General features: G+C 49.6%; 1 protein-coding gene across 3 annotated transcripts in view; it reads left to right on the top strand.

Annotated features, from left to right (window-relative positions):
• The window catches only part of EPN2 (epsin 2), a 61,977-nt gene extending 39,279 nt beyond the window's left edge, over positions 1–22,698 (top strand). The window contains exons 3-9 of one of the 3 annotated variants that reach the window (XM_015409286.1): positions 3,099–3,211; positions 4,314–4,406; positions 6,120–6,288; positions 13,573–13,749; positions 15,706–15,798; positions 18,500–18,715; positions 21,728–22,698. In XM_015409286.1, the coding sequence (XP_015264772.1) occupies positions 3,099–3,211; positions 4,314–4,406; positions 6,120–6,288; positions 13,573–13,749; positions 15,706–15,798; positions 18,500–18,715; positions 21,728–22,074 (1,208 nt within the window). In that variant the 3' untranslated portion in view covers positions 22,075–22,698. Of the gene's footprint in view, positions 1–3,098; positions 3,212–4,313; positions 4,407–6,116; positions 6,289–13,572; positions 13,750–15,705; positions 15,799–18,499; positions 18,716–21,727 lie in introns of all 3 variants that reach the window. The other 2 variants (XM_015409278.1, XM_015409293.1) reach the window with 2 other exon arrangements.
• The last annotated feature ends 4,208 nt before the right edge of the window (positions 22,699–26,906 follow it).

The raw sequence follows: 26,906 nt of genomic DNA, 5'->3' as shown, positions 1-26,906 counted from the left end.
TGCTGGCCATTGTAGGAAACAGCAAAGGATTAAGTTTTGTTTCAGTGCTCAGCTCAAGAATTGCACCCTGCAAGCCAGAGGTGTCAAACATAAGGCCCGGGGGCCGGAAAGGGCTCTTATGCAGCCCACAAGCAACTGCTGCAAGGGAGGGAGTGCTGGGGGGAGTGGGCGGGGCCACTCCATTGTGGCTTCAGCACGGCAGAACAACCTCGTCTGCAGCAGTCAAGCATCATGGGAGCATCTGCCCAGCGCTGCACCCCAACCTCTCCGGTCCGCCCAGGTGGGTTTTCCTTTGCACCCCTCTCCCAGCCCAGGGGGCCTTGCAGTGAGGACACACCAACTCGGAGCTTACCAGCCGCTGTCCTTTATACCATTTCTATCTCTGGTACCTGGCATTACGTTTTATGGCGCACATGGGCCGGCCCGACAAAGTGACGTTTATGTCAGCTCCGGCCCTTGTAATAAATGACTTTGACACGACGGCTGCAAGCTGTTTGACAAAGGTTTAGGTAGCAAAGAAGAAGAATAAAATCAGCCTTCCAGCGAAGCAGAAGGGAATTTCAGAGGGCGGCCCTGTTGTTCTGTAGTAAGAACAGCTGAATTCGAGTCCAGCAGCACCTCAGGGACCACAAAGATTTTCGGGGCATGAGTTTTTGAGAGTCTTGACTTGAAAGCTCATACGTCAAAAATCTTGATGGTCTCTAAGGCGCTAACTGGGCTCGAATAACACAGAAGGGATGATGATAAAGTGGTATAGTCTGGATTCCACTTCTGTTAGCAAATCTTTCCCGTGTGGCAAGGCATTGGAAGTCATGCTTAGGGCAGAAGTGATCTCGAGACTGTTAGAGGTGGCGGAGATGGAGAAATTAACTTTTTTTCTACAGGAAAAAGGTTTTGAAAAATTTGATAAATATTGGCCAAAATTTTATAGATGGTTAAAGGAAAGACGGTAGGGAAGAATAGTTGAATTTAGCTGATGGTGATTAATTTGGATATAATAGATATATGTAAATATAGCAGTATATAATTGTTTGGTTATGACAAATAAGATAAGAAAATGGAAAGTTAATACTTTGTGAAAAATTGGAACGTATCTGCAATAAGATGTTGTGTTGATAAGGGATATTTTGTTCTAGTAAATTTGCTAACATTCTAATAAAGATAATGTTTAAGAAAAAGAAAGTAATGCTTAGTGCAAAAAGGATGTGGGGGGTTGTATAGCATAAACATCCTTGCAGAATGATGTTGAAGCCGTTTGTGACTAGGTAGCCGGCAACTGAGGGTTGTCTGTCACTTTGAAAACAAACCAAACCATAAATGGCCTTGAGTACATTTTGAAGATTTGTTTCACGTGGGTCTTTGTATTGGTCAGCAGTAGGGGTAGCCGCGAACAAAATGGAGGTTTGTGGTTCTGGGTTTTTGCGAACCACTGAACCATGAACTTCTACGAACTTGTCCACTGCACGAACCAGTTCATGCTTCGGGGAAGTTCGTGGGGTCGTAGTCCCCTCTGGAAGTGAGCTCCGAAGGCATTTAAATCCCTCTGGAGCCCTCCTCCGGGTCAGGCCGACCCGACTAAGCTCCGAGAGTGAGCTCAGTTGGGGTGGCCTAACCTGGAGGTGGGCTCCAGAGGGATTTAAATGCCTTCGGAGCTCACTGGGGTCAGGCCGCCAACCTGGAAGTAAGCTCTGAAGGCATTTAAATGTCGTCGGCGCCTGCACAAACCCTCCCACGAACCTCCATGGAGGTTTGTGGGCGGATTGTGGGAGGCAGTTCTCTTGAACCCCTGGTTTGCAAACCACAAACAGGCCTGGTTCGTGCTCGAACTGGGGTTCATTTGTGGGTTCATGCCCATCCCTAGTCTGCGATAGGAGACCTAAATCTAAGTCCAGGAGCACCTTAGAAGACCAACCGGATTCCCAGGATTGACACTCTAAAGCTTATGCCCTGGAAATCTTATTTGTTCTTTAAGGTGCTACTGGATCGGATAAGAGCCCTGCTGGATCAGACCAGTGAGGGGTCCATCCAGCCCAGCATCCTGCCTCACACAGAGTTCCTTTGGAGGGCCAACAACAGGGCATGGAGGTCGAGGTCTTGGTACAAACACCAGAAGAGTCCTGCTGGATCAGACCAGTGAGGGTCCATCTAGTCCAGCATCCCGTCTCACCCAGTGGGCAACCAGTTCCTCTGATGGTCAACAACAGGGCACAGAGGCCGAGGTCTTTCCTTGATACAAACACCAGAAGAGCCCTGCTGGATCAGACCAAGGAGGGTCCATCCAGTCCAGCATCCTGTCTCACACAGTGGCCAACCAGTTCCTCCGGAGGGCCAGCAACAGGGCAGAGAGGCCGAGACCTTCCCCTGATAAGAACCTCAGAAGAGCCCTGCTGGACCAGACCAGTGAGGGCCCATCTAGTCCAGCATCTTGTCTCACACAGTGGCCAACCAGTTCCTCTGGAGGGCCAACAACAGGGCATAGAGGCCGAGGCCTTCCCCTGATAAGAACCTCAGAAGAGCCCTGCTGGATCAGACCAGTGAGGGTCCATCTAGTCCAGCATCCCCTCTCACACAGTGGCCAACCAGTTCCTCTGGAGGGCCAGCAACAGGGCATAGAGGCCGAGGCCTTCCCCTCATAAGAACCTCAGAAGAGCCCTGCTGGATCAGACCAGTGAGGGTCCATCTAGTCCGGCATCTCGTCTCACACAGGGGCCAGTCTCAGAGTTGTTGTTGTTGTTTCTCCCCTTTAGGGAGAAAGGTGGAGTTTAAACGATCTAACTAAATAAATGTAATGCTACATGCTGAAGTTGCTGGATCGACGTCCAGATTCCTCCCATATCAGAATCGCCCCAACCTCTTCGCTTGTGGTTCGGGCTCCCAACCTCCCCGGGAGCCGTGCACGTACAGTTGCGTCAAACAGGAAACATCAACTTCTCAGTCCTGCTGCTAGTTTAGAACAAGCTAGTTTTGAAGAAGGGCTATTAAAAAGGGGAGAATGTGGGTTTGACAACGCCGACTTGCCAGCTGCAGTTAAATGCACACGTTCATGATTGTGCCCCCCCCCCCTCTCTCTCTCTCTCTCTCTCTGCTTTCGTCCACAGCCACCTCGCCTCGAGTGTCTTCCGAACTGGAGCAGGCGCGGCCGCAGACGAGCGGGGAGGAAGAACTCCAGTTGCAGCTTGCCCTGGCTATGAGCAGAGAGGTTGCGGAGCAGGTTAGTTCCTTTGCAGGCTACCGTTCACCACGGCCTGCCTTAAGACACCCACCCCGGGTGGGCGGGGAGGGGGGAGGAGGAACCATCTGGGACTAGGTGGTTTCTCCTCTTATTAAGGAATTCCGTGCTCATGTGACAGGCATATGTGAGAAGCCACCTCCCTGGCTTCTGTTGTGGGATGATTGCCCGATGTGGCAATGAGCAGTTTTCACACCTTGGGTTATTGAATTAGGACGGCCGTCTTGCAAAACAGCTCCCTCTCCCTGTTTGTGTGTGTGAGCATGTGAGAGAGAGAACATAGTCTGTATGGAAATAACGAAACCACTTGTCTGAAAGAAGAAGCTCAGTTTACAGTGCAGGACAATGGGTTTACTGTGCCGGTCTGGTTTTTGGTCTGGGCAGTCAAACGTTACCTCTGGGAGGCTGGTGGGTTTTGTGTCCTCTGTAAATAAGAAAGAAAAACTCTCTGAGCAGAAAGTCCTGCTACTGAAGTGGGATATGTCAGAAAGCAAAGGCTGTTTGGGGCAAAGTGTCGGAAGCTGTGAAACTGGGTGTGGGGGAAGTATTTTGACTCATCTTTGTACATTTGCAGGGAGGCCTCGTTTTATGTCAGGCAGGGCTTTCTTGGTGTTGGCACCCCACACTCTGTAAAGTCCTTCGGAAATGAGATCCGCCTGCTCTCTTTCCGCTTGTTTTCATTGCCGAGCCAAGATGCTCAGAAGGCATTTCCTGAACGGGACTTCTTGTTGCGCTGCAACTGTTTCTACATAAGTTTTACATTTTTTTAAACTGTGAGTGGATTCCAGTGTTTATGCTCGGTAATTATTCTGCAGCTCCATGGGTAACTTGGGTTCCGTTCCAGTTGCCTCGTCAAGGTTCTGCTTTTGTTTCTGGACCTAGAAAAGGGATCTCGCAGACGACGGGGATGACCTCGAGACTTTTGGAGTGTTTTCAGAAATTAAATATCGAGGTCTCCTTGGAAGGAACTGGCCTCCCCCCTTTATTGTGAAACACGCCCAGCTCCATCGACCTTTACAAAAACAAACGGTCATTTAGTTTGAAGTAGGTAACAAGTGGTAATGGTTGCCTGACATTTTGCCAGGAGGAACGCCTTCGACGTGGCGATGATCTGAGATTGCAGATGGCTTTGGAGGAGAGTCGCAGAGATACAGTGAAAATTCCCAAAAAGAAAGAGGTAGGCCCTGGCCAGGGGTGGGCGGGGGTGGGGGGATCCCATTTTTGCAGAGAAAGTGAGTTTGCACTAGAGACATGCTTCAGGATTATTGCATTCTTGGGATACCCCTGGTGTGTGTGTGTGTGTGTGTGTGTGTGTGTGTGTGAGAGAGAGAGAGAGAAGTTCTTTCCACACTAGACCTTAAATCCTGGTTTAGCCTTGTCCTCGAACTTACATTCTACACTAAACACGAGTTCACCCCTGTAATTATCTCTGGGTATTTTTTGTTTCCACATTACATTGAGGTCACCCCAGTTTCGTCCCACCCTTGTCCCAGGATAAAAGAAGGAGGAGAAGAGATTAGATTTATACCCCCACCCTTCACTATCCAAAGGAATCTCAGAGCGACTGACAATCTCCTTTCCCTTCCCCTCCCCATAACAGACACCCTGTGAGGCGGGTGGGGCTGGGAGAGCTCTGACAGAAACTGCTCCTTTTCAAGGACAGCTCTGAGAGAACTACGGCTTGCCCAAGGTCATCCAGCAGGTGCAAGTGGAGGAGTGGGGGATCAAACCCGGTTCTCCCAGATTAGAGTCCACGCACTTAACCACTACACCAAACTGGAGGAGGAGGAGATTGGATTTATACCCCGCCCTTCACTACCTGAAGGAGTCTCAGAGCGGCTGACAATCTCCTTTCCCTTCCCTTCCCCACGACAGACACCCTGTGAGGTGGGTGGGGCTGAGAGAGCTCTGAGAGAAACGGCTCTTTTTCAAGGACAGCTCTGACAGAACTATGGCTTGCCCAAGATCATCCAGCAAGAGAGAGAGTGGGGGATCAAACCTGGTTCTCCCAGATTAGAGTCTGCGCACTTAACCACTACACCAAACTGGAGGAGGAGGAGGAGATTGGATTTATACCCCGCCCTTCACTACCCGAAGGAGTCTCAGAGCGGCTTACAAACTCCTTTCCCTTTCCCTCCCCACAACAGACACCCTGTGAGGTGGGTGGGGCCGAGAGAGCTCTGACAGAAACTGCTCTTTTTCAAGAACAGCTCTTGTCAGAACTACGGCTTGCCCAAGGTCATCCAGTCAGATGCAAGTGGAGGAGTGGGGAATCAAACCCGGTTCTCCCAGATTAGAGTCCGCGCACTCAGCGAGGAGATAGGATTTATACCCCGCCCTTCACTACCCGAAGGAGTCTCAGAGCAGCTTACAAACTCCTGTCCCTTCCCCTCCCCACAACAGACACCCTGTGAGGTGGATGGGGTGAGATAGCTCTGAGAGAAACTGCTCTTTTTCAAGAGCAGCTCTGACAGAACTATGGCTTGCCTAAGGTCATTCAGCAGCTGCAAGTGGAGGAGTGGGGAATCAAACCCGGTTCTCCCAGATTAGAGTCCGCGCACTCAGCCACTACACCAAACTGGAGGAGGAGGAGGAGATTGGATTTATACCCCGCCCTTCACTAGAGTCCACGCACTGAAGCACTACACTGAACTGGCTCTCATGCTGTTATAACCAGGGATAAATGCAAGGTATGGTGTCCCGGGTTGAACTCTGATAAAACCAGGGATGAGATCCAACTGCGGAAAGGACCAGAGAGAGAGGTCATTAAAATCCTTTCTGTGTTGGGATAAATGCCGGAAGAATCAAAATAAGGGCGTGCAAAAGAATGAAATGTGGCATGTTTGTGCAAAGCTCTTTTTAAAAAAAAAACCCTCTGTGTTTTTAGCAGCACACGACTCTGTTGGATCTGATGGACGCCCTGCCCTCCTCGGCCCCGGCTCCCCAGAAAACAGAACCGTGGGGCCCTCCGGCGGCAGCCAACAAAACCGACCCCTGGGGGGGCCGTGCAGCGGGCAGTACAGCGGGCAGTACCACCTCAGACCCTTGGCAATCGTTCGGTAAGCGCATGAAGCTCTGGATAAGAAGGAGCACCCCTCTCACGCTCTCTTCAATAGAGTCTTTTTTCTATGAGGAACAAAGCAACTCTAAAAGCAGTGCTTCATAATTTCCCCCCCCCTTACACAGTCTTCTGTGCAGTCCTAGGAAAGCTCTTCTGGGAGCAAGCCCTAAAAATGATTTTATGATTTGGTGAAAATCAAGAGTTCTCTTTGGGAAACGACCAGGGCCAGTGTTCCCTCTAAGCTGAGTTAGTGTGGGCTAGCTCACAGTTTTTTAAGCCTCCGTCTCACACATTTTTGTCTTCGCTCAGGAAGGGATGGCTCCAGAGCAAACTAATTTATGCAGCGCCCAAATCGCTCGCTCACCGACTTTAATGCCGGTAGCTCGCAATGTAGAATTTTTGCTCACAAGACTCCATAGCTTAGAGGGAGCATTTACCAGGGCGTGCGTCGTGGCAGCCGGATTCTTTCAAGACCGTGGGGTGGGGAGTAATTGGCAGAGTAGCCAAAGCAGATCCTGGCCAGTGTTTCCACCTCTGGTGTCCAGGAGGAGGCCTGGCTCCAGAAGTGCTCCCAAGGTGCTTGTCTGCTAGTTTCCGTTCAGACCATTTCCACCAAAACTAGGGATTGTCGGGAGTAGGGGTCATTTAGTTGAAGAAGAGGTGTAGGAGCTCATTAGTATAACTTATTTGCATATGCCACACCCCCTGACATCACCAGAAGTGTGTCAGAAGGCAACACCCACCGCTCAGGCTCCACTGGACTGTTTTGGATTGCTAGCAATTTTGGGGGGGGGGGATGTGCAGATCTGCCTTCACAGAGGAGGGAGAGCTTGTACCTGAATAAAACTTGGTCTTAAAGGTGCCACTGGACTGTTTTGGATTGCTAGCTATGGGGAGGGGGAACGTGCAGATCTGCCCTCACAGAGGAGGGAGAGCGGGTCCCGGAGGGCGGGCTCGGGGGGGCTCTGCACCTGGCTGCTTCTTGCTCTGACTGAGGGCTGCTGGGAGCAGGGGGCGGGGCTTGTTGCATGTGCCCGCCCCCCTGGGCTCCTTACTGCCGGAGCTCCGCTCCTGTGCGCTCCCGCAGGAAATGACTCCTGGTCGGGAGTGACCAGTTCCGTCCTTGTCAGGCTTAAGCTTTGCCTTTGTCGTCCTCGTGCAATTTGCCGCCAACTTCAGGCCGTCGTTCAGGAGTGAAACTGCCTTGCTTGGTGGCGAGGGAGAGGAGGAACAGAGCTCATCCGTGTACTAGTAGTGACACCGCGTCCCCTGAACTCAGGACCGTGGGAGCAGGAGGCGGAAGGCAGAGGTTAAGCCAAGCCTCTGGGACGGGAAGGACCCAGCAGCGGAGGACCTGGGAGGGAAATAAGCTGGGTCCCAGTGATGCCTGCTGGGAGACCTTTCGCCTCCAGGGCCCTTTTAAAGCTACAGTGCACCCCACCAGACTTCTGGCCGCCCCTAATACCCACCAAGACCACCTTCTTCTGTCTTAAGAAGAGAAAGAGGAAGAGATTGGATTTGTACCCGGCCCTTCACTACCCGGCGGAGTCTCAGAGCGGCTTACCATCTCCTTTCCCTTCTCCTCCCCACAACAGACACCCTGTGAGCAATGCTCCCTCTAAGCTGTGGAGTCTTGTGAGCACAAATTCCACTTTGTGAGCTCCTGGCATTAAAGTGGTGAGCGAGCGATTTGGCTGTTGAATAAATTAGTTTGCTCTGGAGCCCCACCCTTCCTGAGCTAAGACAAAAATGCGTGAGCCGGAGGCTAAAAGACTGTGAGCTAGCTCACACTATCTCAGCTTAGAGGGAACACTGCCTGTGAGGTAGGTGGGGCTGAGAGAGCGTGCCTTACAGTCTCCTTCCCTTCCTCTCCCCACCACTGAGAGAGCTCTGAGAGAACTGCTTGTGAGAAAACGGCTCTGAAGGAACTTGTGACTGACCCAAGGTCACCCAGCCGGCTGCATGTGGAGGAGGAGTGGGGAATCAACCCCGGTTCTCCCGGACTAGAGTCCGCGCTGCTAGCCACTAAACCAAACTGGCTTGCTGCCTCCCCTGGTACAGACAGGTGGTCACGCCCCTCCCTTTTTCTCCTCCTCCCCAATGAAAGGGGAGTTTCTACTTCATATTGAAATCGAAGGAACCTGTTTCACCCAGGGATTCTTGGAGCTGTTTATTAACAGCTTCCTTGGCTGGCAATTTTTGGCTGGAAACGCAAGATTGTCGAGTAAAGGTCTGTAGTTCCTGGGGAGGGGGCGGGATCCCCAGTATAGGGGGGCTGTGGCTCAGAGATAGAGCCTCCCTACTTGTCTTTTTGGCGGGGTGGGCGGGTCTGTTAGTATTTTAAGTTGGGAAGCAGCTGTGGCTTACTGATGGAGCCTTTGCTTGGCATGCAGAAGGTTCAGTCCTTGGCATCTCTAGCTGAAAAGCACGGGAAGTGTAGGTGATGTGGAAGACCTCAGACTGACCCTGGAGAGCCACTGCTAGTCTGAGTAGACAATACTGCTCTTGATAGACCAAGAGTCTGACTCAAGGTTTCCTTTAGGGAGGGGCTGTGACTCAGTGGTAAAGCATCTGCTTGGCATGCAGAGGGTCCCAGGTTCAGTCCCCGGCATCTCCAGTTAAAAGGACCAGGCAGGAGGTGATGGGAAAGACCTCTGCCTGAGACCCTGGAGAGCTGTAAAGAGGGGCTGTGGCTCAGTGGCAGAGCCTCTGCTTGGCATGCAGAAGGTCCCAGGTTCAGTCCCCGGCATCTCCAGTTAAAAAGAACCAGGCAGGAGGTGATGGGAAAGACCTCCGCCTGAGACCCTGGAGAGCTGTCAATAGGGGCTGTGGCTCAGTGGCAGAGCCCCTGCTTGGCAGGCAGGAGGTCCCAGGTTCAATCCCCGGCATCTCCAGTTAAAAAGGACCAGGCAGAAGGTGATGGGAAAGACCTCCTCCCAAGACCATTGAGAGCTGTCAAGAGGGGCTGTGGCTCAGTGGCAGAGCCTCTGCTTGGCATGCAGAAGGTCCCAGATTCAGTTTCCAGCATCTCCAGTTAAAAAGAACCAGGCAGGAGGTGGTGGGAAAGACCTCTGCCTGAGACCCTGGAGAGTTGTCAAGAGGAGCTGTGGCTCAGTGGCAGAGCGTCTACTTGGCATGTAGAAGGTCCCAGGTCCAGTCCTGGACTCCCCGGCATCTCCAGTTAAAAAGACCAGGCAGGAGGTGACGGGAAAGACCTCCACCTGAGACCCCAGAGAGCTGTAAAGAGGGGGCCGTGGCTCAGTGGCAGAACGTCTACTTGGCCTGCAGGAGGTCCCAGGTTCAATTCCCAGAAGCATCTCCAGTTAAAAAGGACCAAGCAGGAGGTGATGGGAAAGACCTCTGCCTGAGACTCTGGAGAGTTGTCAAGAGGGGCTGTGGCTCAGTGGCAGAGCCTTTGCTTGGCATGCAGGAGGTCCCAGGTTCAATCCGCAGCATCTCCAGTTAAAAAGGACCAGGCAGGAGGGAATGGGAAAGACCTCCGCCTGAGACCCTGGAGGGCTGCTGCCGGTCTGAGTAGATACTACTGACCCTAATGAACTTGGGGGTCTGCATCAGTAGTGTCCCGAGTTCAACAATTTAACAGCTAATTCTGGGCGTGCATTTCTTCTCGGAGTGGCACAATCCCTAGGGTGACTTGCACTTTGTTGCTGGCAGAGGCCGAGGAAACCCTGGTTCTCAGGCTGTGATGGCTCTCCTTGAAGTTCCGCCTTGTGCGGCCGAACTAAATCGGCTCTGTGTGTGAAGAGAAAGAAAGAAGCCAGAGTCTCGCGTCACGCTCTCCGCCACAGCTGCGGCGTTTTCTCCTCCTTTTCAGCATTCATCTGGGCCGGTGATAACCATCCCCTTGTTCTACGCTGCCAAACTCTTTGGGTGCCCCGAGAATCGTTCTGAAGGACCCAGATTTATGTATCTTAAAGCTGGTTTAAAAGAAAGAAAGAAAGAAAGAAAGAAAGAAAGAAAGAAAGAAAGAAAGAAAGAAAGAAAGAAAGAAAGAAAGAAAGAAAGAGCGAGCTACTCAGAGCGGAACAGAGATTTTAAATTCTTCCTTCGCCGGGGCCGTGGCATTTTAGTGGGAGTGGGAATAAGAGATCCCTCAGAGGAAGGTGTCGCCCTCCACGCTTCTCCTTCCCCGTTGTCTCTGTCTTTTGTTATCTGTCTCGTGAATAGAGCGCCTGTTCTGGAAACTTCCATTTACGGCAGCCCTTGCCGATTAGCATTTTCCTGCATGGCATCATTGATAGAAAGGCAAAGGGGGGGGGGGAGGAAACGGAGCCCATTTCTCTTAAAAGCATTTCGGTGTTTCCTGTCGTTGGGAAACAGCAGAAGCTGGAACACACACACACACGCAGACACACACCCCTGCCACCTGTGAGGTCTGCAGTTCAGAAATCCCGACAGCGCTTCTTTCCTGCTGGCGTGCCTTTCGTAAATGGGAATGAGGTTTTAAGAGCAGAAGTTCAGCTTAACTGCATCGGCTGCACCCGAGGCAAACAGAGTCACCTTATTACCCCGAGCTGGTGGTAGAGCCTCCTGCCAACCGAGCAGTTCGAAAGCAGAAATTGCAAGTAGATAAATAGGTACCACTTTGGTGGGAATGTAACAGCGTTCCGTGCGCCTCGGCGTTTAGTCACGGTGGCCACATGACAACAGAAACGTCTTCAGACAGCGCTGGCTCTTCGGCTTGGAAACGGAGATGAGCCTAGAGTCGGATTCGACTGGCTTTCGAGCAAGGGAAACCTAGTGGTAGCCCATCTGTTTGGCATGCAGAATATCCCAGGTTCAATCCCCGATCTCTCCAATTAAAAGGATCAGGTGACGGGGAAGACCTCAGCCTGGGACCCTGGAGAGCTGCTGCCAGTCTGAGTATGCAATACTGACCTTGCTGGACCAATTCAGTACAAGGCAGCTCCGTACATACCTATGTCCATCCAGTGCCGTTCTTGAGTCGCGGCCCTAATTTCTTTTTCCACATCTGTCCTTAGTGCTGGAAACCTAGATGGAAGCCAGCATCCGCTGAAGAATAACTTAGAAGTTATTCAGGGTATCAGAACAAAAACTGTTTTATGTTGTGCTGTTTTAGTAAACACACGTTCTGTTTAACAAAAATACTGGCTGGTGCTTTAGGTTGATCTACAAGTGCGTGTGTCGGTGCTTGGCTGGGGGTGGTTTGGGAAAGCACATGACGAAATGGGGAGGGGGTGAGGGTGGGGGTGGGGGTGGAAACACTCCCTGGTTAGAGGCAGAATCTGAGAGAGAGAGACAGAGAGAGACAGACAGAGAGAGAGAGAGAGAGGGGGGGGGGGAAGACAAGAGGGTCCCTTCCAGACCTTTTTATAGCGCCTGGTAGTTTCAGAGCGTATCCATGGAGGCAGATTTCGAGACCAACAAGATTTCTGGGATATAAACTCTCGAGAGCCCGAGTATTATTTTGTTGGTTTCCGAGGTACTAATTAATTAATGATCGTATGGCATGGTGCGTAGACTAGCCAGGAGATCCTAAGATTGTCTGGCAGCCTGAAGTTCTAGCCCTTTTAGTGCTATGCACCACCAGGTGGCAAGCTAGACTTGTTTTCAAGGCAAGAGACGTTTCAGAAGTGGTTTGCCTTTGCGTCATGCCTCTGGTGTTCCTTGGAGGTCACCTTTCCAAATACTAGCCAAGGCCGACCCTGCTTAGTTTCCAAGATCTGACAGGATCGGGGGAGCCTGGGTGATTGAAGTCAGGTGCTACTGGACTTGAATCTATCTTTTCTGCAGCACCTGAGTGTTCGGTGCCTTTGAGGGTCGGAGGTACCAGTGCACTGGTAGCTTGTTGCAGCCCTGCAAGGTGTAGGCTGTGATCTTTTCAGATGAAAAACTAAACTTGGGGTAACACCAGCAAAACTGACTTCTCTGGGGAAGAACCTGGAGTGAAGCTCAGGGTGGCTTACAAAATAAAATACGTCAAGTAGTTTGTGTAAAAACATACTTTAGCGGGAGCTTTCCTGATATCTGGGGAGAAACCTCCTATGGATGGAGTGACCTGAGGTTAATTTCCTCTTGCATCCGTCTCTTCCCCCTTGAAAAGTGGCTCCAGATAACAGAGTAATCCCTATGCCTTGCCTTTCCCGTTTATTAAATCAGGACTACAGAAGAACGTTTACACTAACGCGTTGGGATGTACTCCCATCTGCAGTCCTGGAAGGGAAATAGAATGACTCCTGACGAAGAAAGGATACGCCGCTGTTGTGTGGATGGTATTGAGTCTGTAGAACCTGCCTTTTAAGAAATTTGCTATCGGATAGCTGGGGCAGAAGTTACTTATCGGGTGGTTAGGTTCGGACGGCTTGCCCGAAGAACTAGAAAATCTATAGTAGCCCGAAAAGAGGAAAAATTAAGATTAAGTTTTATTAATTTTAACCATTATGGTTTTTATGGTGTTTTTTTAATAACTGGTCTTAACATTCTGTTCCTATTTTAATGTGATCATCTTTTACCCATGTTACAAAATGTCATCGTTTTATGTGTTGGTCAATGACCGTGAATGAATTGTATCCATCTACCCCTTGAAAAGCCAAAAAAGTAAGATAATATGTGGGAGCACATCCAGCCTGTGCTAAAGTCATTGCACTGGCTACCAATTCCGTTCCGGATTCACTTCAGGGTGCTGGTTTTGACCTTTAAAGCCCTTAATGGCCAGGGGCCTGCCTACCTGAGGAACCGCCTTTCCCCGTATGTCCCCCGGAGAGCACGGAAACCAAAACCCCCCCCCCCCCCCCCCCCCGGGCCTAGGGATGCCAGGTTGGCGGCGACTAGGACCAGGGCGTTCTCCCTAGTGGCACCGATGCTCTGGAACGAGCTCCCCAGTGAGATCAGAGCACTGCGGGACCTCCAGCAATTCCGCGGGGCCGTGGAAACTGAGCTTTTCCGTCAGGCGTTTTTGTAAGAATCGATTTCATCGGCTGCACTGCACTTGCGCTTTTTTATACGATGCCGCCACATTTAATGGTTTTAACTTTATTTATTTGGAATTTTATTGTATTTTATCTATGCATTTGCTGGTTTTAGAACTGTATGTAAGCCGCCCTGAGCCGCTTCGGCAGAAGAGCAGGATAGAAATCTAACTAATAAATAAATAAGTAATAAGCAGTTAAAGGGGTACAGACAATATCACCGGTCCATAATCCCCGTAGGAATGCACACGGGGACATTTTAACTGTGTCGAATGGCTTCCTTGTATACGCCCACGATGGGTTGTGTGTCTCTGCTTTCCTTTTGCCTGCAGGTGCCAAGCCAGCCGCCTCCGTTGACCCCTGGGGATCTCCTGCAGCCTTGCCTCCCCCCCAGCCCCTCTCGAAGAATGTAGACCCCTGGCATTCCTCACAGCCACCTTCTGTGGCGGCCAAAGCCCCCGCTGACCCGTGGGGGCCCACCTCTGTGAACAAGCCCATTTCCACTTCTGGTGAGCGACGGTTGTTAGCAGCTTATTTTGCCTACTCCATTCAAAGGTGACTTTGTTCAGCTGTAGGCCGTTATCAAAATCACCTGATGGTCTTCCATTCTTTTCAGCGGGTGGAGAGGCTCAGAATGCATTAGGCTCAGAGATGTGCTTCTAGGCATGGTTTATCTCCCCAAGGATCTTAGGTCACGGGGGGGCACTATGACTTTTGTGTTCTCTTTTGAATTGTCTGGATTCAGGCTTAAAGGTAAAGGTTTCCCTTGCTCGAAAGCCAGTTGAATCCAACTCTAGGAGGCGGTGCCCATCTCTGCTTCCAAGCCGAAGAGCCAGCGCTGTCCGAAGACGTTTCCGTGGTCATGTGGCTGGCATGACTAAATGCCGAGGTGCATGGAATGCTGTTCCCTTCCCACCGAAGCAGTACCTATTTATTGACTTGCAATTTCTTGCTTTCGAACTGCTAGGCTGGCTGGGGCCAGAGACGGGTCTCGAACTGCAGAACTACACACCTTCCGGTCTGCAACTCAGTATCTTGACCTCTGAGCCACCACAGCTCTGAATTCAGACTACCTTGTTTCAAATGTTGCAATAGCCCTGTGATAGCCCAGGGATCTGATTTAAATTAAATTTAATCGACTTCACCTGCAAGCCGTCTTTCTCCCCAACAAGGGGACCCAGATAGCCTTACCTCATTCTCCTCTCCTTCATTTTATCCTCAAAACGACCTTGTGAAGTAGGCGAGGCTGAGCAGATGTGAGTGGGCAAAGGCTGGACCGTGGCACATTCGAACCTGGGTCTCCTAGACCCTCAACTGTACCCTAACCACTATCCTGTGCACCCCACTTTTCCACTGAGGAAAATCCTCCAGGTTGCTTCTGTGTGCGCTTGTAAAATATCTCAGGTATCAAACAGCAACAATACGGTCCAGATTAAGATAGGTGATGGACCGTGTTCATCAACAGTTGCAGTCGGAAAGATCTTAATTGCCCTTAAAGGTTTACGGTGGAGTTAGCCTGTTGCCCTGTGTCAGAAAGGTGCCAGGCAACTATGCCAAGAGGGAGTGCCACGTCCAGGAGGCCACTTCTGGAAATGTCCACTGGACACCTGCCCCCACTTCACGCGGATAACTCTGCTATTGAAGCAGTATGGCCCGAACTGTTCCATGGAGGAAGAGCTGGTTAATTAGTGAAGTAAGAAAGATTTTAAAAATGAAAGACTTCCAGTCTTTCCAAAGGAGGCAAATCCCTTTGTCCTGCTAATCCTAGAGAATTAGTAGAAGAAGAAGAAGAAAAAGAGATTGGATTTATACCCCGCTCTTCACTTGGAGTCTCAGAGCGGCATACAAACTCCTTTCCCTTCCCAGTTTGGTGTAGTGGTGAAGTGCTCGGACTCTAATCTGGGAGAACCAGGTTTGATTCCCTACTCCTCCACTTGCACCTGGCTGGATGACCTTGGGCAAGTCGTAGTTCTGATAAGAGCTGTTCTTGAAAAAGAGCAGTTTCTGTCACTCTCTCAGCCCCACCCACCTCACAGGGTGTCTGTTGTGGGGAGGGGAAGGGAAAGGAGTTTGTAAGCCGCTCTGAGACACCTTTGGGTAGTGAAGGGCTGGGTATAAATCCAATCTCTTCTTCTTCTTCCCCTCCCCCTCCCCACAACAGACACCCTGTGAAGGTAGGTGGGGCTGAGAGAGAGCTCTGAGAGAACAGTCCTTGAAGGAACAGCTCTGACAGAACTATGGCTTGCCCAAGGTCATCCAGCAGCTGCAAGTGGAGGATTGGCGAATCAGACCTGGTTTTCCCAGATTAGATTCCGCGCACTTAACCACTACACCAAACTGGCTCTGGGAGTGTTTTAGCTGCTGGTGGGAAAAGGGAGGACACGGTTCCCTCTTAGATTTGTGGATCTAGCCCTGGCCACGTTATACCACCGATGGCATAACTGCCTTCTTGCTGTGCCCTGCAGGAAGCAAATCCTTTGACCTCTTCAGCAATCTGAACGGGACGGTTAAAGACGACTTTTCCGACTTTGACAGACTTCGGACGTCTAAAAAGCAAGGTACGTGTGAAATAAGCCTCAAAGCAAAGTTGTAGCGTGCCAGAGCTTGTGGCGGACTGAAATACAGAACTTCAGCTGCGTGTCCTTTTCCCCCACCCAAAGCTCAGGCAGCAAAAAATGTTCTGTTTACTATAAATGGAATATCCGTAAAATGCCGATATTTTTTGGAGGGCGTTCTAGCCCTCTTGTTCCCTGAGCGGTAGTATTTTATTTATTTGGGGGGGGTTAAATTGTTGTCCTTTGATAATTTAATGAAGACGTAATGTTTCCAGCTGTTGGTCTTTGGAGGTTGGAAACGGTGAGATTCAGTCAATGGTAATTTAGTGGAGAGTTTCCTAGAAACTGGAACTTGATGGAGCTTTATTTAGATGGAGACTATTGAGCTGTGGATTCGAAAAGCAGGCGAGCCGAGACAAGTCAGTTACCCCTGTGCAGTTGCTGTTAAAGTAGATCCAGATCACACAAGATCCTTGCAGCGGGTTGGCTCTGGTTCGTTTCAGTCGCTGCAAAGTTTCCACTGGACTTGAGGCCATCTTTGCCCAGGGTTGTTTGGGCATGCCCGCCCCAGCTCCAAGGTTCTGCAGAAGTTCAGGTGGCAGAAATCTCCATTGCCGTTCCAAAATTGTGGTGACTCCGCTCAGATGAGAGGCATCTGCATAGTCCAGGGTTGCGCGGATGCACGCTCGATTCCCATATCTTGGAGATGGCAGAAATCGTTTTGTGTGGAATGTTAAAAAAAAAAAAAAAGTCTTTATTTCAACCTAGATTTGAGTTCAGTGGCTCCTTAGAGACCAACAGGATTTTCAGGGTATAAGCTTTCGAGAGTCAAAGATCCCTTCATCAGATATTAGTAGGGATGGAGATCTTGGTGTCTTTATATCCCTGCCTGAAGAGAGCAATAGAGTCCAGGAGCACCTTAAAGACGTATTAAAATCTGTGACAGGGGATGAGCTTTTGCGCGTCAAAGCTCCCTTTCTCATGAGAAAAGCCAGTTTAGTGTAGTGCTTAGGAGCGCAGACTCTAATCTGGGGGAACCGGGTTTGATTCCCCACTCCTCCTCCACATGCAGTCAGCTGGGTGACCTTGGGTCAGTCACACGTTCTTTCGGAGCTGTTCTCTCAAGAGCAGTTCTCCCAGAGCTCTCTTAGTGGTGGGGAGAGGAAGGGAAGGAGATTGTAAGCCATTCTGAGACTCCGAGTGAAGAGTGGGGTATAAATCCAGTCTCTTCTTCTTTCTGTTTGAAAGCTTATGCCCTGAAAATCATGCTCACCTCTGAGGTGCTGCAGGACTTGAACCTGGCTCTTCTACTGCAGACCAACATGGCTACCCCCTGAAACTGATTTCAACTTGCGTATTTAGAACCATTTATTTTGTGACCTCAAAGTAGCTGTTTTATTACAAAGGAATTTCAGAAACAGAATGGAAAGGGAAATTGCTGAATGACAACTTATTACAACACTTGGAACAAAAACCTCCCCAGGACTCAACAGGGATATTGGGTTTTTTATCCCATTACATATGCTAACTCATTCAGTCCTCACATATGTATTCTCAACAAGAAGGACTATAAATCCTCAGTCTTTTAAATGTATTTTAGTGTATTTCTTTTTCATAATAGTATATTAGAATACTGAATGTATGCAAGAGATATTAGGATGTCTGCTGACATAGCAGCATTTTTTGGAGGGGGGTGTAGTGTTAAGTGCCCCCCCCCACCTGACAGGAGAGAATGAAGATTCCCAGTCGCTTCCCACAATTAGAAAATACACCTTTAGACATTTATCTGCTAGTCTGACATATTTATTGACCTTTTAACGTTAACTTGTTATTTAGTGTCACTTTGCATATCTTGATCCTCATCATGTTGCATGTTAATTTGCTGCTAATTATCTGGCTATAAGTTTGAACCTTTGTTGCCATTCTACGTATTCGATCAAGTGCGCCTTGCACACGAAAGCGCCTACCTTGAATGAACCATCGTTGGTCTTAAAGGTGCCGCTGGACTCTGAATTTGTTGCACTGCTTCAGACCAACTGGATCATTAATTTTATTAAAACACTGTTCGTTTGATCGGGCTGAAGGCCGGTCAGGTTCTTTCTCTCTCTCTCTCTCTGTCTTTTCTTTTTTAAAGGGTCAATACCTCTGATTGGGAGGTGTGAGTGAATGCGCAGTTTTATAACGGCAATAGATTAGAGAGGGGGAGGGTTAAAAAAATATATCTGATGCTTCTGATATGTCTTCTCCATAGAGACAGTTAATCCGTGTCTGTATCCAACAGCATTCTAAAGAAGGATACCAAGGTCAGTTTGTAGAAACTTTATTTTCTCTTCACCCCCGTGATTGCAATTCTAGAGTCCTAAAATTTTCTGCAAGATAGGGTAGGGCTTGCGTCTGGACCTGGGTAAAGACGGCAGCGCCTGCTTTTTAAATGATCCCATTAAATTATTTCTGGGGAAATGAAAATGAAAATGAACGGATCGGAAATTCTCTTGCGCTCTTAATTCCCCCAATCCCTTTATCAGGTTTTTGCCTCTCTCCTAAGCGCATGTACTTGGAAGCAGGCTCGCTGAATTCCAAGTACACCAGCTTAGGATCGCGGCCTTTAATTTGACAGTAAGTAACGAGGAGAGGTGAATGATTTATTCTGACGTGAACATGAGCAATTCTTTATCATCCTTGGAATTTCCCTGTTTCGTTCCAGCTGATTCAGTTTCCAGCTTGTCGGCCCAGAACAGCGGTACAACCAGCCCCGATCTCTTTGAGTCCCAGCCTTCAAATTCGGCGCTGGATAAACAGAACACCGCACGGAAAACCCCGGAGTCTTTCTTGGGCCCCAACGCTGCCTTGGTCAACCTGGATTCGTTGATATCAAAGCCGACACAACCTGCCCCTTCACTGAATCCGTTCTTGGCGGCAGGTATGTCTTAACAAAGGTTTTGTTCTTGGAACCGGGGTGGGGACAGCAGATCTTTAAAAAAAGTTGGTGGTCAACTGATATGTTGTGCCAAGCCGTTGGGCTCCACCTAGTGCCGTCTCCCTCTTGCCAGGGGCGTTCACGATCAGGGAGAGAGCCCGTCTACAGAACTGGGCCCAGAGGCCTTCCTGTAGGTTGTTACGGCCACACCGCAGCTGGTGTGAAAGCCAGAGCAAAAGAGGCTGAAAGAGTAGCCAGCGAGGTGCCAACTGGAGACAGATTTGAACCGGAGCTACCCCAGCATACGCACTCACCCGCTGCTCTAGCTAGAGGCAAACACTGCCTTGGAAAATGGAAGCTGAAGTGAAGGATGGACCTCTCTCTTAGCGGCATCAAGAAGAAGACGAAGAGATTGGATTTATACCCCACCCTTCACTCGGAGTCTCACAGCAGCTTACAGTCTCCTTTCCCTTCCCCCTCCCCACAACAGACACCCTGTGAGGTAGGCGGGGCTGAGAGAGCTCTTTTGAGAACTGCTCTTTTTCAAGAACAGCTCTGACAGAGCTATGGCTTGACCAAGGTCATCCAGCAGCTGCAAGTGGAGGAGTGGGAAATTAAACCCGGTTCTCCCAGATTAAAGTTTGCGCACTTCACCACTACATCAAACTGGCTTTCCAAGAAAGTGAGGTGAATTTATTTTAAAGAGGTCTCTATGCAAAACAGTCCTCATTCTTTCTTCTGGAAAGTTCTCACTGGCCAAGCTGAGCAGATGAGGAGAGTCGGACTGGCCATTTAACTTTCCAGGAGATTCAGAGGCTGCTTGGCCTGGACTCCTCATCAGCCAGTGCAGCTCTCCAAGGGCTCAAGCATGACGTCTTTCCCACCACCTGCTGTTATTTCCTTTGAACTGGAGTTGCTGCTGGGGACTGAACCAGGGACCTTCTGCATGCCAAGCAGAGGCTCCACCACTGAGCCACGGCCCCTCTTGACAGCTCTCCAGGGTCTCAGGCGGAGGTCTTTCCCATCCCCTCCTGCCTGGTACTTTTTACCTGGAGATGCGGCTGGGGATTGAACCTGGGACCTTCTGCATGCCAAGCAGAGGCTCCACCACTGAGCCACGGCCCCTCTTGACAGCTCTCCAGGGTCTCAGGCGGAGGTCTTTCCCATCCCCTCCTGCCTGGTACTTTTTACCTGGAGATGCGGCTGGGGATTGAACCTGGGACCTTCTGCATGCCAAGCAGAGGCTCCACCACTGAGCCACGGCCCCTCTTGACAGCTCTCCAGGACCTCAGGCAGAGGTCTTTCCCGTCACCTCCTGCCTGGTCTTTTTAACTGGAGATGCCAGGGATTGAATCTGGGACCTTCCGTGTGACAAGCAGAGGCTGTATCATTATGCCGTGGTCCCCTGGTTGCGTGCCCCCCCCCCCTTCTAAAATCATGGAAGCTTGTTTTCGGGGTTGGTGCCGTGTCTGACAAAGGGCCTTGTCAAATTCACCAGGAAATGCTCTTCCCCTCTGCTATCAGTAGCCACAGAACCCCCCCCCCCCCCCCCAGCAGAGGTCACCAAAGCTGTCCCCGGAAACCCAGTTGTGTTGTTTATATTACAAGGAATTTGTCGTTTTGGCAGTAGGCCAAAGCGTCATATCCTGGGAAAGTTCTTCTTTCCTCTTTCCTAGCGGCTGGTGTATTTGGAAATAGCTTTTATATATAAATAAAGTCAACAAAGCTGTTAAATGTGGATCAGGATCCAAAGGACTGTGCCCTGAGTTCTGCACATTCCTGCGTAGCTTTGGGATTTTGTTTCTCAGACTGCAGGCCCTCTGTGCCATGTGAAAGTGGCCGGAAGTCCTCCCGGATGTCCACCGGTCCACGCACATTCCTCTGGCATAGCTCTTACCCTTGACCGGGAGGGATGCTGCTGTTCGTCCGGCTAAAAGTGTGGCTTTAGAAATCATCGGTGGTCTGGTTAACAAACCTGATCCATGCATGCTCTTTCCGGAGCAGGGATTCAACTGCTGATATTCCACGCTTGCCTGCGAGAGCTGATCTGAATAGATCAGAGGTTCCCAAACATATTTGGCCTACCCGCACCCTTTTCAGAAAAAAGAAATTACTCAGCGCCCCCCCTCCCCCCCGGGACATCTACCTTCAAGGAGTGGACAAAAAGATGCAGTTTGTGGATCTGCACCTGGATCGTTCTAGCGCCTCCGAGGGGGCGGTATTGCCCACTCTGGGAACCAGTGGAATAGATTGTCTAGAACCTACCTCAGATTTATTTGTTTGTTAATTAAAATGTTTACATCCCGTCTTTCCTCATGGTTCAAGGCGGTTCACGTTAATACTTTATTTATTTAGTGTACCTGAGAGTCAGTTTGGTGGAGTGGTTAAGTGTGCAGACTCTAATCTGGGAGAACCAGGTTTGATTCCCCACTCCTCCACTTGCACCTGCTGGATGACCTTGGGCAAGCCATACTTCTGTCAGAGCTGTCCTTGAAAGGGCAGTTCTCTTAGAGCACTCTCAGCCCCACCTGCCTCACAGGGTGCCTGTTGTGGGGAGGGGAAGGGAAAGGAGTTTGTGAGCCGCTCTGAAACTCCGAGTGAAGGGCGGGGTATAAATCCAATCTCCTCTCCTCCTCCTCCTCTTTGTTTTAAAGATGGGGGGAACCCTCCTGAATGTATCTTGCTTCTGTCAACCACGGGACGACGGCTTTTTCTTTCTACTCCCCCCCCCCGGTGTTCGGATAGCAGCTCTTGTTGAAACATAGAGACGCCCTGCTTCCCACGTGCCTTTCTTTGGTCTGTGGCTCCTGCCCAGAGAACAGAAAGGGGACAATGCAAGAGACGCCTACTGTCTCACGCAACTTGGTCAGCTTGGACAAGCGTAGCTTTTGGGGGAGGCTGAGAAGGTTACTGCCGTGAGATTCTGTACAGGGCTCTCCTTCGGATTGGAAATACTGACCAGTTGGATTCTCTCTTTCTCTCTCTCTCTTTTTTATTCCCCTTCCTCACCACTAGGGGCCGCTGCTGCGCCTGCCGCTCCTGCTCCAATCAACCCTTTCCAAGTGAATCAGCCCCAGCCGCTCACCCTCAATCAGATGCGGTCGAGCCCCGTCATGGGCACCAGTCCGTCCTTCCACGCCGTGCCGGCGGTGGGCGTGGAGCCCGTACCTCTCCCAGCCGTGGCGCCCATGGCGGTGGGGATGGCGCCCGTGCCCACCATGGGCACAACGGTGTCCCTCGCCAGGATGGGCCCGGGAATGGGCGTGAGCATCATAGGGCCTCTGGCAGCGCCTCTCCACAGTACTGGAATCCCCCCCTCCGCCTCACAGCCTGCAAACATGACTAACCCTTTCCTCCTATAAGAGCTCCGGCACCGGGAATATGACTCTGCTTACGGGGTTTGCGGAACTGAGCTGGAAATGCCCTAGGCTCCTTTGGACCGAGCCAGAACACGCAAGAGACTTTTTCGGTTTACGGTTAGGTTCTTGGAAGAGTTCTCTCTCTCTCTCTCTCTCTCTCTCTCTCTCTCTCTCTCTCTCTCCCCGCCCCCCCCACCTATTTAATCTCAACTTTCCCCTGCAGATGGTGGTGCTTAACTTTTGGCTTGTGGGAGAGTTTGCGTAAAATGCCCGGAGCTCCTGTCGCCAAAGTTTTAGATTCCTTCTCTCTCTCCTCCCAGATCATAGGAAGAACCTTGCCCTGTTTTAAACTCCCCCCCCGCCCCTTTTTGCTATATTTTGTAGACGATGCCCTCAGCCCCGAAGCAGGCCGCGACCCAGGTCTGTAGGGGTCCCGCGTTCACAAAGAATACAGACCTAAAGTGCTGGTGTGTCTGCATTTGCACAGAACATCCGTAGTGTTCTAGACTGTTGGGTCACCCATCGTCCTTATGAAATCGTAGGAAAAAAGGAGGATTTGCAGTGGACAGAAGTTATTTATATATATAATTTTTCCCCCTTGCACACTTTAAGAAGAAGAAGAAGAAGAAGAAGAGATTGGATTTATACCCCGCTCTTCACTACCCAAAGGTGTCTCAGAGCGGCTTACAAACTCCTTTCCCTTCCCCTCCCCACAACAGACACCCTGGGAGGTAGGTGAGGCTGAGAGAGCTCTGACAGAAACTGCTCTTATTCAAGGACAGCTCTTGTCAGAACTACGGCGCAAGTGGAGGAGTGGGGAATCAAACCCGGTTCTCCCAGATTAGCGTCTGCGCAGTTAACCACTACACCAAACTGGATCTCTCTCTCTCTAAAAAAAAGCAACAACAACAACAAAAAGCAACAACAAAACTGTCATGCAAAACTCTCCCCTTCCCGCCCCCCCACCCCGGGGGTCGGTTGGGGGGGTTGGGGTTGACCCAGAAGGCGAATTTGTCAGGAGGGGAGGGGGAGGGACCGAAGCACAGCTCTCCCCTCCAGTTGTGAACTTCTCGAAGTGTGCCGTTTCCATATGCAGTGTTGAAATCTGTGTGCTTCTTTCTTCTTCCCGGGGGACTCTTAAAAGGACTTTCCTGTCCGAGCGGCTGGCGTTGCCGCGTTCCGGAGTGGCTCTCTGCTTCGTGCTTGTCCGATAAGTGACTTCGTTTGGAAATTATTGTGCGCGTGTGTGGGGTGTTTTTTGTTTTTTTTTTAAATTTGACTTGCATTGCAAGTTCTTGCGAAAATAGGGAAACAGTGGGGCAGCAATGAATTCCGTTTCAACCGGGGCATGTTTGGGGAAATAGTTTTGGGATGAACTTTGCCATTATTATGCAGTTATCCTTGTATACTTTTGCACTTTTGGGTTTTTTTGGGGGGGGCGGAGGGGTGGGGATTTTAGTACCGTTTCAGACCTGAACGGGCATAATTGGGCCCTGAAGTTTCTCTCTTGCTAATTTTTATAATGTTCTTATTTAACAAGTCTGTAGCATCGCTGAGACTTTTATCAGGTCTGGCTGGAAAAAAAAAATCAAGACACTGTCAGTTTTTATGATTTGATGCCCTCTTATTTATAAATATATATATATATATATATATATTTTAGCTCTTTTGTTTCTGTAAAGAACATTTTAAAAGGGAAATATTTGCGAGCTGTTTTGCTTTGGAACAAACAGGTTTCTTAATGAAAAGAGACGTGCTGACGCGGCAGAAATTCGGAGTGGGACACGAATGCAGCGTTTCAAAAGGAAAACACTAAAGTTGCCTTTTTTGCCTTTTCCCTTCCTGTTCTACGATTAATCTCCCTTCCCAATCCAAATGAAAAGACTTTTAAAGCCTTTTATAGCCAGAAGATCACAAAAGGAGCAACTTCTCTCTTGTAATACTTTGGGAAACTTTAAAAAATGAACAAATACTGTTGTATGAATGTTGTTAATTCTAATCGACTAAATTCTTCTAACTAAAGGTGCACTCTGTGCTAACAACAGACTCTGTTTACAGTTTCATTGCAGGTGAACTTTAAAAAAAAAAATCCCTGGACTTACATTGTCAATAAGCTTCATTTGAAGTTACCGTGTTTTTTAAAAAACTTGCTTTGAAATTCTCCACGCTTTGTAGCAAAGACCACAGAAACATCCGAGGTGTAAGCTTTTAGTCGAGGAGACGCTAGAACAGGGGTCCAGTGTTCCCTCTAAGCTGAGTTGGTGTGAGCTAGCTCACAGTTTTTTAGCCTCCGGCTCACACATTGTTGTCTTCGCCCAGGAAGGATGGCTCCAGAGCAAACTAATTTATGCAGTAGCCAAATTACTCGCTCACAACTTTAATGCCAGTAGCTCACAAAGCTCCTCAATATTTTGGCTTAGCCGCAAGGACCATCTAATTCTGCTTTCTCCGAAACGAACGCCATCAGGTGTATTCTTTGGGTTGCGGTTAGACTTCATGGACTATGCTCGCTCTCAGGCCTGTCTTCAACACTAAAGTGAAGATCATGAGGTAGGAGCGAGGATGAAACACAAATATAATCGATTGTACTAGCGCCTCGAGAGGAGACGTATGTATATGTCCCATGCGAAGAGTCAAAGCCAGTACCATGCGAGTTACGGAGCTGATGAACACGGCCTGTGGCTAATAAGGCACATAAACTGAAGCCTGAACCTGAACCACAAAGCTGAATTTCTGCTCACAAGACTCCACAGCTTAGAGGGAGAATTGCAGGGGTTCCCCGACCTTTTTGAGCATACAGATATCTTTGAAATTCTGACACAGTGTGGTGGGTGCAGCCACAAAATGGCTGCCGTAAGAGGCGAAGCCAACCACAAAATACCAGGGAATGAGGTAACACGTAACTCCGACAGTAACTCTCCAATTTGGCAGGCAGGCAGGTCCTCTTGACAGAATACTTTTTTTAAAATGAACATGCCCTTTAAGAAATATTTTCTTGCGTACACACAGCTTTCCGTTCAGTCATACAGAGTTGTGGTGGCAGTTGTTGCCAAACCAATGTTTTTTTAAAAATCTACAAAGAGAAGAAGAAGATATTGGATTTCTACCCCGCCCTTCACTACCCAAGGGAGTCTCAGAGCAGCTTACAAAATCCTTTCCCTTCACCTCCCCACAACAGGCACCCTGTGAGGCAGGTGGGGCTGAGAGAGCTCTGACAGAAATGGCTCTTTTTCAAGAACAGCTCTGAGAGAACTACGGCTTGCCCAAGGTCATCCAGCCAGGTGCAAGTGGAGGAGTGCGGAATCAAACCTGGTTCTCCCAGATGAGAGTCCGCAGACTTCACCACTACACCAAACTGGTGTAGCCGATCAGAAGCTTGGGTGGAAGTAGTTGTGAATTCCCTGCATCGTGCAGGTGGTTGGACTAGACGACTCTGGAGGTCCCTTCCGACTCTTATGATTCTGTAAAAGCCCCGCCTGGCCTTGCCCGCTTTCTGAAAACACTTGGCAGGCACCAGGGAAGGCGTCCGCAGGTGCTGAGGACCCCTAGGCTAGAAGGAAGGCAACGTCGGTTCCAGCTGTGTGTGGTCTCAAGGGACCGTCTGCCCTGCCAGAATGGCAAACTTGAACTAACTACAACAACAGCACAGCACACAGTCAAAAGTAGCAAAGAATAACAAAAGACAACTGTGTGAGCTGGAATTTCCCACAAAAAATTGACAAAGAAGACTTTGTCAAAACGAAATGATGATGATGATGATGATGATGATGATGCATCTGTTGTCTGAATCTATCAATATAATCATAGGAAAATGCAGAAGCCAAAGAATAAATATAGAAGATAAATATCCGAAAAGTCCAACACTTTTCCTAGGCAATTTCCCCAGCGTTTCAGACTTCTGTTCCTTCCTCCGGAACAAGGAATGACTACTGAGAGTCTCATGCCGTCTCCTTTTAAGAGAATGCTTTTCTCTTAAGAGAATGCTTTTCTCTTACTTCAACATTGGGTCAGGTCTCCTTAGCTCTAATCTGCACCCCTAAAGGCTGCTTCAGTGATTCAGGACCAGAAGTCTGAAACACTGGAAAAATTACCTAGGAAAAGTGTTGGACTTTTCGGATACTTAGACTTTTTGGATATTTATCTTGTATATTTATTCTTTGGCTTCTTCATTTTCCTATGATGGGTTAGATGGATAGATTTAGACAACATACACATTTCACTTTGATGAAGTCTCCTTTGTGAATATTTTGCGGGAAATTCCAGCTCACAGGACTCGGACGAACGCAGAGGAAGAAAGTCTGCAAACGCGGCAGTTCCATTTCTTTCTGTCGGTGCCAACGTTCTGGCCATCTTTCTAGCGTCTCGTCCGTCCGAGTGGGAGTCGAGAGATGCTTTGAAAACATATTACTGGGCTGGAAGGAAGACTCTAAGCCAGGGGTCCTCCTCCAACCTTTTCGAGTCCATGGGCACTTTTGGGATTCGGACACGGGGTGGTGGGCGTAGCCGCAAAATTGCTGCTGCAACTTACCTTCCTCGTGCCGGTGACTTTGATTTAGTGACGTTTTGGTGTTCTTCCTACTTGTTTCATATACCTTTTGTCAAAATGCAGCGCGTGCTCGTGGCACAGTGCGCCCGGACTATCGTGGCACAGTGAGCCGAATACCGAAATAGTTGTTTTCTTGCTCTCCTCCAGAAAGGGGAGAGTGACTGGAGATGGGCCGGTAGTGTGCACTTCTGACGGGGTCCAGCCATTGCTCTTCTTGCTTCTTCCAAATAAAGGAATTTCAAAAAGAACGAACTCTTTTATCATCATAACCACGTTGCGCCTTAAAACT

The sequence above is a fragment of the Gekko japonicus genome, unplaced genomic scaffold, assembly GCF_001447785.1.
Source record: "Gekko japonicus isolate JY-2015 unplaced genomic scaffold, Gekko_japonicus_V1.1 scaffold103, whole genome shotgun sequence".
NCBI lineage: Eukaryota > Metazoa > Chordata > Lepidosauria > Squamata > Gekkonidae > Gekko > Gekko japonicus.
This window is presented reverse-complemented; position numbering and strand designations above follow the sequence as displayed.